The sequence below is a fragment of the Xenopus laevis genome, chromosome 6L (genome assembly GCF_017654675.1).
Source record: "Xenopus laevis strain J_2021 chromosome 6L, Xenopus_laevis_v10.1, whole genome shotgun sequence".
Lineage (NCBI taxonomy): Eukaryota > Metazoa > Chordata > Amphibia > Anura > Pipidae > Xenopus > Xenopus laevis.
Genome location: NC_054381.1, coordinates 15908709 through 15928699, shown reverse-complemented (window position 1 = coordinate 15928699; position 19991 = coordinate 15908709). Strand labels below are relative to the sequence as shown.

Sequence of the window (19991 nt, the reverse complement as noted above, 5' to 3'; positions counted from 1 at the left end):
ATTGTAACGGGCGGTCGGATCGCGGGACCGCATCAACGAACAGATGCGGCCGCGATCCGACGGGATTTTTAGTCCCATCCGATCGAGATCTGCCCGACTTTCGGCCAGATCTCGATCGGGGAAGCCCGTCGGGGGGCCCCATACTCGGGCCAATAAGCTGCCGACTCGGTCTGTCGGCAGCTTTTATCAGCCCATGTATGGCCACCTTAAGACAGGCTGAGTGTAGATGGTATTGTACCACGTTTTCTCATCTGTCTCAGGCAATAACAACACACATTCCATAAACAAACAATCCCATAAACACATATCAGCAATTAATGGCTGGTGCTTAATGTCTGGTTCTTCTAAAAGTTGCTTTTCAGCCTGAGTTTATGAGCTTGTATGTTGGGGAAGCAAGTTTTTATGTGTAGCTTTAGCTTTTAAAGCTGGTCATAGATGCAAAGATCCTATCGTATTAATCAAGGATTCGTACGATTTTTCGGACCGTGTGTGGAGAGTCCCGACATTTTTTGTCCAGTGGAGATCGGACAGGTTTGATTTTGTACCGACCGTCCAGCCGGAGCCCATTGTGCTCTCATTGTAAGCCATAGGGCCGAACGTTCAGATTACCCCTGATATAGCCCTGCCCGTTAGTGGCACGTCGGGGAAAGATCGGCTCGTTTGGTGATGTCACTAAACGATGCGGATCTTTGCGTCTATGGCCACCTTAACTCATTTTATCATCCCACATGGTACCCATGAAGACATCTAACCTTGGAATAAATAAACAGGTGCCTGCTGTACCCATACATGAAACACTGTGGGGTAACTGGCTACTGAATGGGGTGTATTTAATTTGCCATACGTAAGTCAATGCTCATTGATTCCAAAGAGGAATCCAAGGGAAAGGGATAACACCAAGACATTGGCCCTGAAACATCAATTCACAAAGTTGGGCTTTGTCTTCTGTAATTTGTATCAGCTAATGTGATTACTGTTCATATTCAAACTTGTTTTGTAGCTACGAATTTAACCTTGTGTCGTTTCCCATAGAATGATAATGTTCACCAGCCTTGTACATCATATAAATATATATAATTCATTTAGTGCCCTCTTCTGGTAGGTCCCTGTGCTATCAACTTTATTTTAACGGACACAATTTTTTAGTAACTGATTGTTACTTTAAACTCAGTCTTTTATATACACAGGTATGGGACCTGTTATCCAGAGGACTTGGGATTTTCCAGATAATGGATCTTTCTGTAATTTGGATCTTCATACTTATGGGGGTTATTTAGTAAAATCCGAATGTATCTCATAAAAAAAAAAAAAAAAAAAACAGGTTAACTCCCATACCAAATTTATCTTTATAAAAAAATCTTGATTTAACCGGCTCACGGAAAAACTCAATAACCTCGGGTGAAGACCCGAATCACTCGAATTTTTTTGCTTTTTCCGGAATTGGTCAAATTTTTCGGGCCTTTTTCCAGAGTTTTTACCCAAAAAATTTGAGCAATTCGGGAAAAAGCAAACAAATTAGAGTGATTCACCCGGGTTTATTGCGTTTTTTGCCCAGAAAAAGTCAGATTTTCGGGCTAAACCCTGTGCAGATCACAAAAACTTCAAATTGTGCCTCTACCATTGACTTATATAGGACCTTGACAGGTCTGAGATGGCGGATTTTCAGAATCAGACTTTTTGCAGTATCGGGGTATGATAAATCTCTAAAAATTTGCATTTTATAGTGAAAAAAACAAACATTTTTGTAGATTTTAACATTCGGATTTTAGTAAATAATCCCTTAGTCTACTAAATAAATCAACTAGCCACAGAGGCATAAACCTGTGGGGTTTCTTCTGTCCTTCTACTCAGTTATAATGTAAAAGCTAAAAGTTAATAGTCCATTGAATGTTAAAGGAGAACTAACACTGAACAAAGAAGTAGCTAGAAATGCTGCAGTGTATGCTTTGTGCTTCTGTACCAGACCAAGGCAACCACAGCCCTTTATAGCCATCTAAGGTTTGGTTAGCCTTTAAGACTAGTACAACATCAGACCAGATGGGGGCAGCGCAAGCAGAGTGGTTGGCACCTAACTTGGTGTGGCCAGGGTGTGTCATGGGTTGGCCATAATCTTCTAGATTTCAGCCCTGGGGCAGTTGAAATCTCTGCAACTTTATATTACTATTTATATGGTTCTCTTATTTGTCACTGACACATTTCCAGACCTACCTTATGTCCAAATGTTTCAGTAGTCAGTAAATGTCCAGCTATGATTTAATGCAGCTATGGTCACTTACATTTCTTGGCCTATTAATAAAAGACTGTAAAGGAGTGGCCCGGGCACTCCGTGTTTTCTGATACATCAAGTTTCCTACTGCAGCACAAATAAAATTCACTGTCAATCCAAATTGAAATTTCTTCTGTTAAATAAAGTAAAAACCTGCTATGGATAAGTAGTCAGAAAAGCAGGATCTACCCCCCATGTGTAGCAGATGCAGTTCTGACGTGTGCATGCAACCCAAGGGAATTTGGACAGCCCTTAACTGCATGTGTTTGTATTTCAGGCTTTTCTTGAGCACCTTCACACTTGCAGTTTCCGGAGGGGCAGTTCTTCTTCTGCCATTTTCAATAATCAGCAATGAGATCCTCCTGTTTTTCCCCAAAAGCTACTACATCCAATGGTTAAATGGCTCCCTCATCCATGGTAGGTACCTGCACGTTCAGTTCTATCTCATTACATGAGTTATTATAACCACCCTGTTCATTAAAGTGCAGAGGCAGTGTTATGGAGATGACAGAGGGTCTGGTGCAAGGAGGGGAATCAGAGCAGTGACAGTGTTATGGAGAGGGTCTGGTGCAGGGAGATGAATCAGAGCAGTGGCAGTGTTATGGAGAGGGGAGATGAATCAGAGAAGTGGAAGGGTTATGGAGCGGGTCTAGTGCAGGGAGAGGAATCAGAGCAGTGGCAGTGTTATAGAGCAGGAGATGAATCAGAGCAGTGGAAGGGTTATGGAGCGGGTCTGGTGCAGTGAGGGGAATCAGAGCAGTGGAAGTGTTATGGAGAGGGGAGAGGAATCAGAGCAGTGAAAGGGTTATGGAGCGGGTCTGGTGCAGAGAGGGGAATCAGAGCAGTGACAGTGTTATGGAGAGGGTCTGGTACAGAGAGAGGAATCAGAGCAGTGGAAGTGTTATAGAGCGGGGAGATGAATTAGAGCAGTGGAAGGGTTATGGAGGGGGTCTGGTGCAGGGAGAGGAATCAGAGCAGTGGCAGTGTTATAGAGCAGGGAGATGAATCAGAGCAGTGGAAGGGTTATGGAGCGGGTCTGGTGCAGTGAGGGGAATCAGAGCAGTGGAAGTGTTATGGAGAGGGGAGAGGAATCAGAGCAGTGGAAGGGAAATGGAGAGGGTCTGGTGCAGGGAGTGGAATCAGAGCAGTGGAAGTGTTATGGAGAGGGGAGAGGAATCAGAGCAGTGGAAGTGTTATAGAGCAGGAGATGAATCAGAGCAGTGGAAGGGTTATGGAGCGGGTCTGGTGCAGTGAGGGGAATCAGAGCAGTGGAAGTGTTATGGAGAGGGGAGAGGAATCAGAGCAGTGGAAGGGTTATGGAGCGGGTCTGGTGCAGAGAGGGGAATCAGAGCAGTGACAGTGTTATGGAGAGGGTCTGGTGCAGGGAGAGGAATCAGAGCAGTGGAAGTGTTATAGAGCGGGGAGATGAATCAGAGAAGTGGAAGGGTTATGGAGCGGGTCTGGTGCAGTGAGGGGAATCAGAGCAGTGGAAGTGTTATGGAGGGGGGAGAGGAATCAGAGCAGTGGAAGGGAAATAGAGAGGGTCTGGTGCAGGGAGTGGAATCAGAGCAGTGGAAGTGTTATGGAGAGTGGAGAGGAATCAGAGCAGTGGAAGGGTTATGGAGCGGGTCTGGTGCAGAAAGAGGAATCAGAGCAGTGGAAGTGATATGGAGAGGGGAGAGGGTCTGCTGCAGAGATAAGAATCAGAGCAGTGGAAGTGTTATAGAGAGGGGAGAGGAATCGGAGCAGTGGAAGTGTTATGGAGAGGGGAGAGGAATGAGAGCAGTAGAAGTGTTATGGAGAGGGGACAGGGCCTGGTGCAGGGAGAGGAAACAGCAGTGGAAGTGATATGGAGAAGGGAGAGGAATCAGAGCAGTGGAAGTGATATGGAGAGTGTCTGGGTCTGCTGCAGAGATAAGAATCAGAGCAGTGGAAGTGTTATAGAGAGGGGAGAGGAATCGGAGCAGTGGAAGTGTTATGGAGAGGGGAGAGGAATGAGAGCAGTAGAAGTGTTATGGAGAGGGGACAGGGCCTGGTGCAGGGAGAGGAAACAGAGCAGTGGAAGTGATATGGAGAAGGGAGAGGAATCAGAGCAGTGGAAGTGATATGGAGAGTGTCTGGATCTGCTGCAGAGATAAGAATCAGAGCAGAAGTGTTATAGAGAGGGGACAGGAATCAGAGCAGTGGAAGTGTTATGGAGAGTGGAGAGGAATCGGAGCAGTGGAAGGGTTATGGAGCGGGTCTGGTGCAGAAAGAGGAATCAGAGCAGTGGAAGTGATATGGAGAGGGGAGAGGGTCTGCTGCAGAGATAAGAATCAGAGCAGTGGAAGTGTTATAGAGAGGGGAGAGGAATCGGAGCAGTGGAAGTGTTATGGAGAGGGGAGAGGAATGAGAGCAGTAGAAGTGTTATGGAGAGGGGACAGGGCCTGGTGCAGGGAGAGGAAACAGAGCAGTGGAAGTGATATGGAGAAGGGAGAGGAATCAGAGCAGTGGAAGTGATATGGAGAGTGTCTGGGTCTGCTGCAGAGATAAGAATCAGAGCAGTGGAAGTGTTATAGAGAGGGGAGAGGAATCGGAGCAGTGGAAGTGTTATGGAGAGGGGAGAGGAATGAGAGCAGTAGAAGTGTTATGGAGAGGGGACAGGGCCTGGTGCAGGGAGAGGAAACAGAGCAGTGGAAGTGATATGGAGAAGGGAGAGGAATCAGAGCAGTGGAAGTGATATGGAGAGTGTCTGGATCTGCTGCAGAGATAAGAATCAGAGCAGAAGTGTTATAGAGAGGGGACAGGAATCGGAGCAGTGGAAGTGTTATGGAAAGGGGAGAGGAATGAGAGCAGTAGAAGTGTTATGGAGAGGGGAGAGAAATCAGAGCAATGTACGTGTTATGGAGAGACAAAGTGAGACTGTAGGTAATGGGGTCATCTGTCTGCAGGTGTTAAGGATTAACCCTTTTGGTGCATCGAAAGGGTTAAAAACCTTCCAATCCAAAACTGGAACTTAAAGTGATACTATTGCGAAAATAAAAAATTAATATAAGCTTCAACATACTGAAATAAGAAACTTTCTAAATATAATCAATTAAATATTGCACACAATTGCCATGTTTTTTTTTACCCACAATTCCAGTTAATAGATCCTATCCTTTTATTTATATACACTTCTTTCCTTTATGAAATCTTTCTGATGTCCACCAGATGGTGCCAAAAGAATATGCCATAGTCACAAAAATAACATATCCTGAACCTTTTTTTGCACAATATAATGTTTTTTTGTAGACAGTAACATGTTTTTTAATATCAGCATCATTAGTGAACATGCCCTGATTCCTTACATATGTGAATATTAATAAGCAGCAAAATACATATATAAATATGTATATTTTCTGTTTAAATGGCATAATAGAATAAGACCAGTAGTCCTTAGCTATCATGCGTGTTTTAACCCTGCCATGCCAAGATCTCACCTAGGGTTAACCAATTTCCACCAATTCATAGCTTATTGGTGCTAGATCAGAAGAGAATTTACTAAAGGACCAGTTGGCCACTTTGTACATGTAATTGCTGCAAAATATGTCACCCCTATATAAAGCACAAGAATAATAATCTTTAAAGGGGAACTATCGTGAAAATGAAAATTTAATATAAGCTTTACCACACTGAAATAAGACACTTTCTAAATAGAAACAATTAAAAATTCTGTACTGTCTCTGAAATAATCAAGTTTATCCTCACTATTCCTCTCTCACCATCTTTCTCCTCATTCTGTCTTCATGCAGCAGTTGGCAGTCAGATAGTCATTGACAGTTAGATCCAATATATCTTATAGGGGATCCTTTCCTAGCAGATGTATTAGAGCTCACTCAAATAACTGATTCCAGTACAAACAAAATATAACAAAATAACTGCCTTTTGCACAAATCCTGCATGTAGAGAGACATGATGTCTGGTGATTTTAATAGAGTGAGGTCTAATACATCTTATTGGCCAAAGGAGCCGCCCTATAAGATATATTGGATCTAACTGTCAATGAATATCTGACACCCAACTCCTGCATGAAGACAGACTTAGGAGAAACAGTTGCTGGAAGAGGGATAGTGAAGAATGTTTAATTTATTGTAATTAGAATTTCAGTATGATAAAGGTTATATCAAATTTTCATTTTTGCGATTGTTCCCCTTTAATGTCAGCTCTAGCAGCAGTTCTAACCTTTTCTTTGCCCAGTTCGGTATTCTTTTTTAAAAGGATATATTTTACTGACCATTTTTTAAACTGCCTGAACAGCAACAACTGAACATTGTTTTATCTCCTGAATTACTGTAATTACGGTTTTTCCGAGTCTCGTAAGCTGGCCTCTAGAGGGCATCTATTATTAAAGGAGAACTAAAGCTTAGCAAAATAGTAGGCTCGATATAATTGATATTATATTTTAGGGTTCTGTACCAGCCCATAGCAACCACAGCCCCTTAGCAGGGAACAACCGAGATGCATGGCCATGATTTGTAAAACATTTGCTTACTTTAGAGTAAATTCCTGTACAGGTTATGTACAGTTGTTGGCTGCTTATAAATTATGGCCCTACAGGAGTACAAACAAGGTCAGACAACCTGGGAAAAGTGGAGATTTAGGTAAGAGTTAAGCTGCTAGGAAGTGCGTGATCACGTCATAGAATTGATATCCTTCGAATCTTAACATTTCCATTCGAGAGTGATGATAGAAGTGAAGGCCTGTTAACTCCTAATGTATTGAAACCTATATGAAAGCTGCATAGATCATCATGCCCCCCCTTCTGGGCCGGGCAGAACAGCAAAATTAATTTACTAACAGAAAGCGTCTCCTGACCATTCTCTGCTCACTTCTATCACTTAAAGTCACGGAGATGACTATGTACAGGCAGGGCTGTATTTGCCATATAGGCACTCAAGGGTCCATGCCAGGCAACAGGTTCATATATGGTTATTTAAATGAGGTGGAAAAATAAAAAACTTTTCCGATACTGCTATATATTTGTCGGCTAAATCCAAGTGGGGTACCTGAATGCCCAAAATAAGTACATGCACAATAGAGTAGTGCCCTTCTGTGCATGCGGCGATTGATAGCCAAGGGAGGCGGGCTGTAGTCCGTTGCCCGGAGAATGCTTAACTAAAGAAGTAGCTAGAAATGTTGTACATTATGTTTTGAGCTTCTGTACCAGCGCAAGGCAACCACAGCCATTAAGCAGTAAAGATCTGTGTCTCCAAAGATGCCCCAGTAGCTCCCCATCTTCTTTTCTGCTGATTCACTGCACATGCTCTGTGCTGCTGTCACTTACTGAGCTTAGGGACCCACTCACAATATACAGTACACATAGAATAGAAATGTCACAATATAAGGCTGATTAGTAATTAATACAGATAATTACTACATGGCAGCACAGAAACCAGTGCAATTAGCATCAGAATTTAATAATCAGCAAACCTGTAGCATCAGCTTATATTACAGGGGAAGCTCATTTTCTGCTGGATAATTAGTGACGACCCCTAAGCTTAGCTTCTCAACAGCCAATCAGAGCCCACTGAGCATGTGAGTGTCACAGACACTTTCCAAGATGGTGACCCCCTGTGACAAGTTTGAAGTCCTGGATCATTGCTGCTATTGACAAGCTGAAACTTTAGCCTCGTGCAATAAGTTCAGTATATAAAATATGGCATTTTTAGCTATATTCATTTTTAGGCTTTAGTTCTCCTTTAAGTGAATAGCACTATAGGAATATGACACAATATGTTAATATTATCATTATTTTCCTTTTATATTTCAGGTTTGTGGAACCTGGTTTCTCTCTTTTCCAATCTCTGCCTTTTTCTTCTCATGCCATTTGCCTTTTTCTTCCTTGAATCAGAGGGCTTCGCTGGACTTAAAAAGGTAATTTTTTTTATTCCTCCTCCCCCCACACCCACTCCGATCCTACACAGAGACACAAACATAGCAGTTTTTGGTACAAAAAAAAAGGCAGAAAACTAATAAAGTGAGTACCACAGTGTGCTGGCTGGTTCCAGGCCAAATCAAAATTACAAGAGGAGCAAATGATTTTGCATGGGAACAGATGGGGATGTGTGATGTGTCGAGGTGCTGCCAGAACTCCCTCGGAGTCCGTTTTCTGTACGATCTGCAGTTGGGGCAATCAAATAAGAGGCGACACTGTAAGGTGCTGCAGGGGGGGATTGAACTCCACCAGTCATTTCATCTTATACCTTCTCATTTTATCATTATAGTACGAGGTGGTAAAGTAATATGGGTGCAATGAGATTGTGTTCGGGCAGAAGAACACATAGTTTATCCTTCTCAAACAAGCCTGTGCCGAAGTGAAGAGATGAGTGCTAGCTTCATATTCTTACACACGCGTTTCACATTTCCGCAGTGTTTGCTCTGCTTTCGATTAAGCCAACAGCTCATTGAAATAGATACAGGTCTACTTGTTATGGTACAGTTATTTTATATCGCAGTTACCTGGGTGTGCTTAGTCGGCATTAAACACCAAGGGATCTTTTTTTCTTTCTTTTTTTTTTTTTTGCTTCAGTGCATTTATCTCCTGTATTAACCCGGGATCATGATCTCCAGCTGTAACAGAATTCTAAAACATAAAGGAGATATGGGGATTGAAGGATCTCATAGTGTTAGTCAACTGGACCAGCTAGTAATCCCATTGGATGCTGGCTGGTGCAAGTTCTTCCATAGTGCTTAGACACATTCTGGGATTCTCAGATTAAAAACTGCATTGATGCTATACTACACATAGTCACTATGTAGCACCGAAGAGCAGCAATTACATTTTAATTTCATAGGCTAGAAATGTTGTTCATTATGTTTTGGGTTTCTGTACCAGCCCAAGGCAACCACATCCATTTAGCAGTAAAGATCTGTGTCTCCAAAGATGCCCCAGTAGCTCCCCATCTTCTTTTCTGCTGTTTCACTGCACATGCTCTGTGCTGCTGTCACTTACTGAGCTTAGGGACTCACTCACAATATACAGTACACATAGAATAGAAATGTCACAATATAAGGCTGATTAGTAATTAATACAGATAATTACTACATGGCAGCACAGAAACCAGTGCAATTAGCATCAGAATTTAATAATCAGCCCTGTAGCATCAGCTTATATTACAGGGGAAGCTCATTTTCTGCTGGATAATTAGTGACGAGCCCTAAGCTTAGCTTCTCAACAGCTGCTCAGAGCCCACTGAGCATGTGAGTGTCACAGACACTTTCCAAGATGGTGACCCCCTGTGACAAGTTTGAAGTCCTGGATCATTGCTGCTATTGACAAGCTGAAACATTAGGCTGGTGCAAAAAGTTCAGAATATAAAATATGGCATTTTTAGCCATATTAATTTTTAGGGTTTAATTCTCCTTTAAAGGGACACAAACCCCAACCATAAAGATGTGCCACTGCACCCACTAGTTCTTTATAGAAGTTGAGAAAAAAAACTTACACATGGAAACCAGTTGACCAATAAGAAATCAACTGACATATAATTTAATTACAGAAGCAAGAGAATCGACCAGTGATAATGCTGATCATCCGTCTTGCCGTTCTCTTACATACAGTTATATTGTGTGCATTTTTATTACAATATATTACATTGGAATCAAACATGGGGATAAAGGGCAGTGCTGGGAAACTGTGCTTTGTGATTCCAACTCCAAATGCAGGAACAAACAACATGGAGCCAGATTTATACAGGTCATTTGGGATTGTCATTGGAGGATTATTTTGTATTTTAATGCTGCCATAAGCCCTGAAAGCTGGGGGAAAGTTTTTCGTGAAGTATTCCTTAGAGCAGGAGTCCCCAACCTTTTTTACCCATGAGCCAAATTAAAAAATTAAAACAGTTGAGGAGCAAAACAGACATGCAAAAAGTTCCTGGGGTACCAAATAAGGTCTGTGATTGGCTATTTGGTAGCCCTATGGTGGCCCTAAAGGAGGCTCTGTTTGGAAGTACACCTGGTTTTTATGCAACCAAAACTTGCCTTCAAGCCTGGAATTCAAAGATAAGCACTTGCTTTGAGGCCACTGGGAGCAACATCTAAGGGGTTGGTGAGCAAGATGTTACTTGTGAGCTACTGGTTGGGGATCACTGCCTTAAAGAATACATCCCTGATGTTGCTTTACTACATCTCCCAGCATGCCTTAAACTTGGTACTATGTTAAAGTATGCTGGGATTTGTAGTCCAGAATCAACTGAGTAAAGTGTGGTCAGGCCTGGGCCTAGGGCAGTAGAATTGTAGGGGGGCGGCCAACCACACCCACATTGGTTTGGAAGCACTCGGGATTCACAGGAGATACAAGTATGGGACCTGTTATCTTAGAATGCTTGGGACCTGGAGCTTTACGGATAACGTATCCTTCCATAATTTGGATCTTCATCCCTTAAATCTACTAGAAAATCATTTAAACATTAAATAGGCTGGTTTTGCCTCCAATAAGGATTAATTATATCTTAGTTGGGATGGAGTACAAGGAACTGTTTTATTATTACAGAGAAAAAGGAAATCATTTTTAAAAATTTGCAGTATTTGGCTAAAATGGAGTCTGTGGTAGACAACCTTTCCGTAATTCGGAGCAGTCTGGATAATGGGTTTCCTGATAACTGATCTCATACCTGTACAATAGTTTTTAAAATTTCCTGTGCACCAACCCCTATTACTCCGGACCCGATGCTGAAAATGTGCTCACTTACACAGAGGAAGGGGAGGGGATGGGTGCGATGAATGGCACCTGCTATGTTAATCCGGCCCTGAGTGTGGTTGAGCAGTGCAGTGCAGCAGGGTGCAGTGTCCCTTTAATATATGACATATGGTGGTAGGGATTGCATTAAAGCCAGTATTTTATAGGACCAGAAAGCTGTCTCCATTAAACTTTAAACTCCTTGCCTCAATCCCATTAATAACTGTTAGGTCTTTCGTTATTGAATGGGTCTTGAGAATTTTTGGATTCAGGACCTGTTAGCCCATAGCAAATTTATATATATAAGAAAACATTTGCCAGTCCTACGCATCCTGGCTAATTATATCCTATACCTGTATAGGTATGGGATCCGATATCCGGAAACCCGTTATCCAGAAAGCTGCAAATTACAGAGAGGCCGTCTCCCATAGACTCCATGATTTCCAAATAATCCAAATTTTTAAAAATGATTTCCCTTTTCTGTGTAATAATAAAACAGTAGCTTGTACTTGATCCCAACTTAAATATAAATTATTAAAGTTAAAATTATATTTTAGTAGACTTAAGGTATGAAGATCCAAATAACAGAAAGATCCGTTATCTGGAAAACCGCAGGTCCTGAGCATTCTTGATAACTGGTCCCATACCTGACTGAGCTTGCTAAACCACCACTAAAAATGGGACATCCGGGGGGCGTGACCGGAAGTTGATCGGGACGGAAGCGTAAGGTAGTAGCTCCGTGCCCGTGCTCAAGAATCCTGCCGTGACCCTGGAAGAACCACTAGGTAAACAGCGGAGGAGAAGCGGCGCAACTATACTTCTTTGAGCCAGGACTCGGCTCTGCTGCCTGCATGGGGAGAAACCGTGGAGCGGGTTCGCGCACTGGTGCGGTGGTCAGGGCTGGGGACGCCCAAGATGGCGCCGGGTCTCACACAGGATCCCCTAGCAGCGTGCAGCAGCGTGTCAGGTGCAGCACGGATCAAGTGGAGAAGGGGAAGAGCTTCCGTGCTTCGGCTGCGTTGAAATTAGGAAAGTATGCCAGGGACCCTTCCCATAGTGATAACATCCAGGGAAGTCAGTGTCCTATATCCCCTGAGGCTCCCTCTTGTAGTTCTGGGATGTCTTCTCCTGTTAGTAACCCAGACATGCAGATAACAGAACATGCCCAACCAACACTTGCTGAGCTTATGTCACTTATGAACAGCAACCATGTTGTGACTATAGCAAAGATGGATGATCTTAAATCAGACTTTGCCTTGTTAAAGAACGATGTGCAAAAGATAAGGGAACGTACAACAGAGGCAGAGAAGCGGATTAGCACATTGGTGGATATTATCACTCCTATTCCAAATAATCTTTCGGAGATGGCACAGAAAGTTCGGATCTTGGAAGCGAAAGCAGATGACCTTGAAAACAGGTTCCGCAGGAACAATATAAGACTTGTGGGCTTGCCTGAAAGGGTGGAGGGTAGTGCACCTGAAATATTTTTGGAAACTTGGCTCAAGGATAAATTTGGCAGTAATATTCTTTCGCCAACATTCACAGTGGAGCGTGCCCACAGAGTCCCAGCCCGACCTCCTCCTCCTGGTGGTACACCTCGGACATTTATAGCCAGGCTACTGAACTATAGAGATCGTGATAGAATTCTCCTGGAAGCCCGTAAAAAACAGGAAATTATCCATGAGAACGCTAAAGTCTCTATATACCCGGATTTATCTATGGAAATACGCAAGCAGAGGCTTAAATTTACAGATGTTAAAAAACGTCTACGACAGGTTAATCTGATATATGCAATGATGTTCCCAGCCAGACTGAGAGTCCAGGATGGTGACAGAGTGCACTTCTTTTCAACACCAGAAGAGGCTAACGCGTGGCTGGAGAGCAGGCCCCGGAGATCTCCACTTAATTAGATCCTGAGGGAGCGGATAGAATAAGTGAATGGGTGGACTTATTGACTGGTTCGGAATTCAATAATTATGAGCACGGGTTACATGGGAAGGTTGATTTTTATTAACAGAAGGCTTGGTTAACTCGATAGGTCATTGCTAGGAGCAAATAGAGCTCCTCCCCGTAGGGAAAATTGCTTCTTGTGTTATGGGTTTAGGTCCACCCAGGGTTTGGGGATGGGCAGGGTGGGTAAGGGGTATATGTGGGAGGGAATCTCGTATGTATTTGTTATGCTGTGCCTCACATACGCTTATCTCAATTAAGGTAATTTTTAACAATTTATACCCTGATAATACAGTCCAACTTTTACCAGTATGCAGTCCTCCTTGAGTATTGTCTCCTGGAACGTCAGGGGACTTAACTGTAAATACAAACGAGCCCGACTCTTTGATTACATCAAAGGGCATAAACCGGTGGTTCTTCTTTTACAAGAGACACATTTGGTGGGGCAGAAACTTCTCTCGCTTAGGAAGCAGTGGGTGGCTCATGCCTACCATGCTCCCTTTTCTACCCATGCTAGAGGAGTTTCTATACTCATTAAGAAAGGTGTTGCTTTTGAATGTATGGGGGTCAGAGTTGATTTTTATGGTAGATATATAGTACTCCATTGTAAGCTGGCTAATCAACTCTTCACGCTGGCTAATATTTATTGCCCGCCACCATTTTCCTTACCCCTACTAGAACGGGTGTATTCAGTAATTGCCTCCTTTCCGAATGCTCCAACTTGTCTGTTGGGAGACTTTAACGCTACACTTGATCCCCAGCTGGATAGGTTGGGCCAAACTAGCAGTTATAGCCGGGGGTTGAAGCAATGGATAGATAATATTGGTTTTATGGAACTTTGGCGTTGGAAGCACCCGAGTGAGAGGCAGTATTCTTGTCATTCTACTAGTCACACTTCTTTATCCCGTATAGACTTAGCCCTGGCCTCTGCTGATTTTGCACAACAAGTTATTTCGGTTGAATATCTTCCTAGAGCATTTTCGGATCACTCACCTCTCGTTATCTTGCTTCGTGTGGGGGATCGGGGCCCTAGAGCCAACTGGAGACTGTGTCCAGTATGGCTCTCAAATACCCAGATTAGGGATCGTTCCCAAGAGGAATATATATCTTATTGGGGAATTAATCAGGGCACGGCCTCCCCAGATATCCTGTGGGAAGCATCCAAGGTGGTGGCACGGGGGGTATTGGTTAGTGGTATAGCGAATGCTAAGAAAATGGCTAAAGCAGAGGTTGTTGAGGCGGAAATGGCCTTTACAGAGGCAGATGTGTTTTATAGTCAGTCCCCTACAGAGACTATTCATCAGGTGTTGGTTCAGACACAAAGAGATTTAGAGCTGGCACAAACTAATTTGACTAGTAAACGTTTATTATATGCTAATCAAGGAATATTTGAACAAGGTGATAAAGCGGGTAAACTACTGGCAAGGCTGGCTTCAGTCAGAGATTCACAAACTTTAATAGCACAAATACAGGATCCTGGAGGGAGTATGGTTAGTGCCCCAGAGGATATACTTAATGTTTTTATTAATTTTTATGAGATCTTATATCGGACAAAAGCTGATTACTCACAAGACCAACTAACTTGTTATTTGGATTTAATTACCCTTCCTAGCCTGACACAGGTAGAGAGGGAGTACTTGGATGCTCCTATCTTGGAAAATGAGGTGGCGGAAGCTATATCGGCTCTCCCTTCTAATAAGACTCCGGGCCCGGATGGTTTCCCGGCTGCTTGGTACACATTACAGGGGAAACCCTTGGTTAGACATCTCCACGAAACCTTTATATATGCCTATGAAAGAGGGACTCTCCCGCCTTCATTCTATGAGGCAGTTATTGTGTTGATAGCAAAGGAGGGTAAAGACCCTGGGTTGTGTGACTCATATAGGCCAATATCACTTATAAATATGGATGCTAAGGTGCTTGCTAAAATTTTGGCCACTAGACTAGCTAAAATAGTCCCCTCTATTATACATAGGGATCAATCTGGCTTTATGCCTACTAAATCTACTGCTATTAACTTGAGGAGGGTGTTTACACATCTTCAGACTAAACATACAAACGCTGGGTCTAGGATTATTGTGTCTTTAGATGCTAATAAGGCATTTGATTCAGTGGAATGGCAGTACTTGTGGGCAGTTATGAAGAAATTTGGATTCAGCCCGGGCTTTTTAAGATGGGTTCAAATGCTGTATCTTAAGCCTACAGCATGTATTAAAATCAATGGCATGGTGTCCTCCTTTTTTCCCCTGGCTAGGGGAACTAGGCAAGGATGCCCACTGTCCCCACTCTTATTTGCAATAGCAATTGAACCTTTGGCTGCCTGTCTTCGCCAGGCTCCAAAGGTTGTGGGATTTAAATATGGTCCATTAGAGGATAAAGTTGCCCTATATGCAGACGACTTGCTTCTATTCTTGGAAGACTCGGGACCTTCCTTGCAAGAGGCCATTAGTATTATTGAGAGGTTCGGCATCTATTCTGGGCTAACTATAAATAAATCCAAGTCTGTTATTTTTCCTATGGATCAGATATCTACTCAATCTATTAATCCCCAGGGCCTCAGATGGGTTAATAGTTTTAAATATTTGGGCATTACCATTTCTGTTGACCCTAGTTCGTATATTTTAAACAATATTAATCCAATCATAGAGCAATTTAGGAATGCAGTTAGAGTCTGGTCTCGTTTACCTATTTCTCTTTGGGGTAGAATCAACCTGTATAAAATGATTTACTTGCCTAAGTTACTATATAAATTGCATAACTCCCCTATATGGATCCCTGAGCGGTACTTTCGTAAAATCAACTCTATCTTACTCCCTTTTATATGGGTTAATAAGTCTCCACGTATTGCGTGGACCTCACTAACAGCTACGCTCGAAAACGGAGGTTTGGCTTTACCTCATTTACGTTTTTACTTTTTGGCCAGTCAACTCTACCATATTCATAGTTGGTTCCATAGTGATGAGGAGGATCCTGGTTTGTTATTGCTGGCCTCCACAGTTGGCTCTTTGGAGGCACTTAAAAATATACCATATCGACGGTTAAGTGATTATGATAATTATCCATCCACAATATCTGTTCCATTTAAAGCATGGCGGATTGTTTGCGCATATACTGGCCATAAGCCTCCTTTGATCTCTCCTTTTTTGCCACTATGGAGGAATTCTAATCTGCCTCACTTTGGGACCCTTCAGGATGTCGTTTATTGGCATTCAAAGGGTCTTAAATGTTTGGGAGATATTTTGACAAATCAAATATTCCCTAATTTTCAACAATTGCAGATAAAACTTAAAGAACCAAAATTACAGTTTTTTAGATATCTCCAACTACGCCATGCCTTTAAAGCTCAGTTTGATACTCTGGAGGTGAAGTTCAATATTCCTCCAGTAGAGGTAATACTTCGAGATCCAAAGAGGGATAAATTGATTTCTAGGCTTTATCAGATACTCATAGGTACTATTCCTCCACCATTTAGTAGGGCCCAGAGGCGTTGGGAAAAGGTATTCCCTGCTCTTAGTGGGGAACAGTGGGAGGAGGCTATTGACTCACTTTATTGTGATTTAATTTCTTTGCGTGACAGGCTGGTCCAATACAAATTTATCCATCAATTATATATAACCCCTAAAAAGCTTCAGTTAATGGGTAGAGAATTGGAAGCCAGATGCCCAAGGTGCCAGGAGTTGGATGCATCTTTTCTGCACCTGGTGTGGCATTGTCCTCCAGTGCAGCAGTTTTGGAAGGATGTGTCACAGTATTTGGCTGATAATTTAGCGTTTCCCCAGGTGCACTCCCCGGAAATTTGTTTATTGGGACTGGTGGATGATCTTGTACCCTTAAGCAAAACTAGAACACTTATGAGGGTTATACTGTTCTATGCTAAAAAGTTGGTGATAATGAACTGGATGGGTAAAAATAGTCCCACTGTCATTCAATGGGTTAATTTAATTAATAAAATACTTCCGTCTATTAAACTTACTTATCTGGCTAGAGGGTGTATGGGGAAGTTTGAGAGAATATGGGAATCGTGGCTGGATATTAATCCGATGGGGAATTTTTAGGAAGTGGAAACAATATGTCAGTTGAGGAGGCACCTATATAAGAGATAGCATATAACATGGGCAGAAGGTAGGGGGTGGCATAATATAGTGTATTTATGGTGGCAAAAGTTGCTTTTTATGTGAGGGCGAAAGAAGGTACTATTGTTCTACTATTGTTCTACTCCTAATAATATGCGGATTGGGCCTGTATTGGTTGGAGAATCTTATTTGTTTATAATTGTGACAAGAAGATATGCGATAGAATACTAAACATGAAAGTGAGATAAGTGAATTCCCTGCCTCCCCCCTTTTTTGGGGGATTTTTGTGGGGTTTTTTTTTCTTTTGTAAATGTTTCTGTGTGGTCGCTGGGTTTGTCTTTTTATCTTTGTATGTAGTGAGGGTGAGTTTTAACTGGTACAGCTGAGCTCTGGAAGGAACAAATAGGGTTGGGGGGGGTTTTTTTTTTTTTTTTTTGTAGGGAACCAACATCCCTAAAGAACACTTGCACTTGTTAATCATGAGTAAATTCACGAGCACTAAACAACAAGGCGCTAATATGGGTTAAGCAACAAGGGTAATGCGCCGCAGTACTACAAGTAATTGGTGGGTATTTTAGCACTGGCACTATTGTTCACTGGCATTAACTAATTATTTTTCCTTCTTATTTAGTACTATTAGCATCGCCACTGGTTTTAAAGGGGAAGAAGAACTAATAAATGGAAGGATATAAGTTATTAATAATATATGTTAAATTCACAACAGTAATTTAAAACAACACTGGTATTTTAAATTGATAATGCACAGGTATCATGTATAGGTATGGTGAATTGTAACAATACTGGCTGTATACAGAGACACTTATTAATAATATCACTTTAAGGGAATTTTAACCGATTGGGGTTCAATTGTATGATGGGATGCTCCTTTTAAGATTCTATTTTTCATGCTGCTGTACTGGAATGTATGTAATTAACTGTTGAAAATAAAAATAAATTAAAAAAAAAAAAAAATGGGACATCCATTGGGAGTTATATTCAGCTTTTTCTGGTCGGTAGTCTACTTGTGCACCGGGTGTTTTTTGCTTTTATCCTACTAGTGCCTATTGGTTTATAAATCAAATTCCTAATCTTGTTTTAAATTCTGTGCACATTTTGTGGCATCAAACAGTAGGACTATCAGTTGAACCATATGGCAAGGATTGTTCTACCTGATATAACCTGCAGGAGGTGCTGTTGGCCAGTGTTTCACTTATCTAAGGGGATAAAGACGAGTAAATACGAGGTGCTAGAAACGGCCTCAGATCGACTCTTTTAAAATCCCCAGTCCACCGTGTAAAATAACAAGTAGTCCTAACTAAAACCCCGGAAAAACAGATTTTGAGCAGCACAATTTGTTTACATTGCTTTTTTATACTTCACGTTTGGCTGCAATGGATTAAGCCAGGTTTTAGGCTGAAGCCATTACACATGAATAGGAGACCCTTTATCCAGAAAGCCCCTAATTAAGGGAAGGCCGTATCCCAATTATTTTTATCAAATAATTCCAATTTTAATAATTTCCATTTTCTCTGTAATAATAAAACTTTGTACTCAATACCAACTAAAATGGAATTAATTCTTATTGGATGCAAAACCAGCCTATTGGGTTTATTTGATGTTTAAATAAATTTTAATAGACCTAAGGTTTGGGGGTCTAAATTACAGAAAGATCTGTTATCTGGAAAAACTGTATTATTTTTGGTGCCAACGAGAGGTTTCAGGGCAGTTTGTAATGCATGATTTTTGAGATTGTGATGTATCCCTATTTTAGTACAAGTATGAGATTCCTTACTTGGAAACGTGTTATCCAGAAAGCTCCAAATTATGGAATGACTGTCTCCCATAGACTCCATTTTAGCCAAATAATCCAAAGTTTTAACAATGATTCCTTTTTCTCTGTACTGATAAAACAGTAGCTTGTACTTGATCCCAACTAAGATATAATTAATCCTTATTGGAAGCAAAACCAGCCTATTGGGTTTATTTAATGATTTTCTAGTAGACTTAAGGTATGAAGATTCAGATTACTGGATGCATTACCCAGAAAACCCCAGGTCCCGAGCATTTTGGATAACAGGTCCCATACCTGTATCATATACACTTTTATAAACTTGGCTGTAAATGCTTCTTACAATGAGAAAGGTTTAGCGCAGAGTCAGTTGAATGTGGTTGCAGAACACAAAGAAACACAGATTCATCATATTTTAGCATAAACCAAATCCCACTTCATCTAAAAGGAAACAATATTAATTATTAAAGCCATGATTAATCTTGGGGGGGAGAGGCTGCTCCTCTCATATATATGAGTCTAGTGTAATGGTTTCCCAGGTGTGTCTCACAGCAGAAGGTTGTAGGGTGCGGCCTCAAGACCATCTGGGGGTGAATGTTTTTTTTATTGTCTTGGATACTCCTGTTACAGAGATGTTTTTAATATATTTCTATGAGCCAATGGAGCCTGAACAAATGTTGCTTCTCAGCGATGGTACATCATAATAAATATATATATATATATATATATATATATATATATATATATATATATATATATATACTGTATATATACATCTCCATAGTGGACAGCACTCCATAATCAATCAGAATAAGTCAAGCATTAAATCTTTGAAAGGTTTATTGGTGGTTCCGGTTTGCCGCTTCACCGCTACTATGGCCCAACACGAGCAGGTTTGGCAGCGCAGACCCCCTGATTTGGTCGGACCTACACGACCTCAGCTGGCACGATGCGCATATACCAGTAGGTAAGGGGGATTGTATGTCTTTGCGTGTATTCTTTCTCTTGCACTTTACACCTTCTGCTTTTTTCTCACACATGGTTGCTAGGCACCATAGCAACAAGTATTTGGCGCCATTTTCTGCTTAAAATGGCTGTCTGTGTTTGTGGCACTGTTCTCACCCTGACGAAGATTCCTGTGCGGAATTGAAACGTTGGTCCACCAATAAACCTTTCAAAGATTTAAAAAAAAAAAAAAAGGTCCACCAATAA

General features: G+C 41.7%; 1 protein-coding gene across 3 annotated transcripts in view; it reads left to right on the top strand.

Moving 5' to 3' along the window:
* lmbr1.L (limb development membrane protein 1 L homeolog) overlaps positions 1–19991 on the top strand; it is a 111626-nt gene that overhangs the window by 24574 nt on the left and 67061 nt on the right. For all 3 annotated transcript variants that reach the window (XM_018267142.2, XM_018267139.2, XM_041565798.1), the window contains exons 4-5: positions 2544–2683; positions 8058–8161. In XM_018267142.2, coding sequence (XP_018122631.1) covers positions 2544–2683; positions 8058–8161 — 244 coding nt within the window. The remainder of the gene's footprint in view (positions 1–2543; positions 2684–8057; positions 8162–19991) is intronic.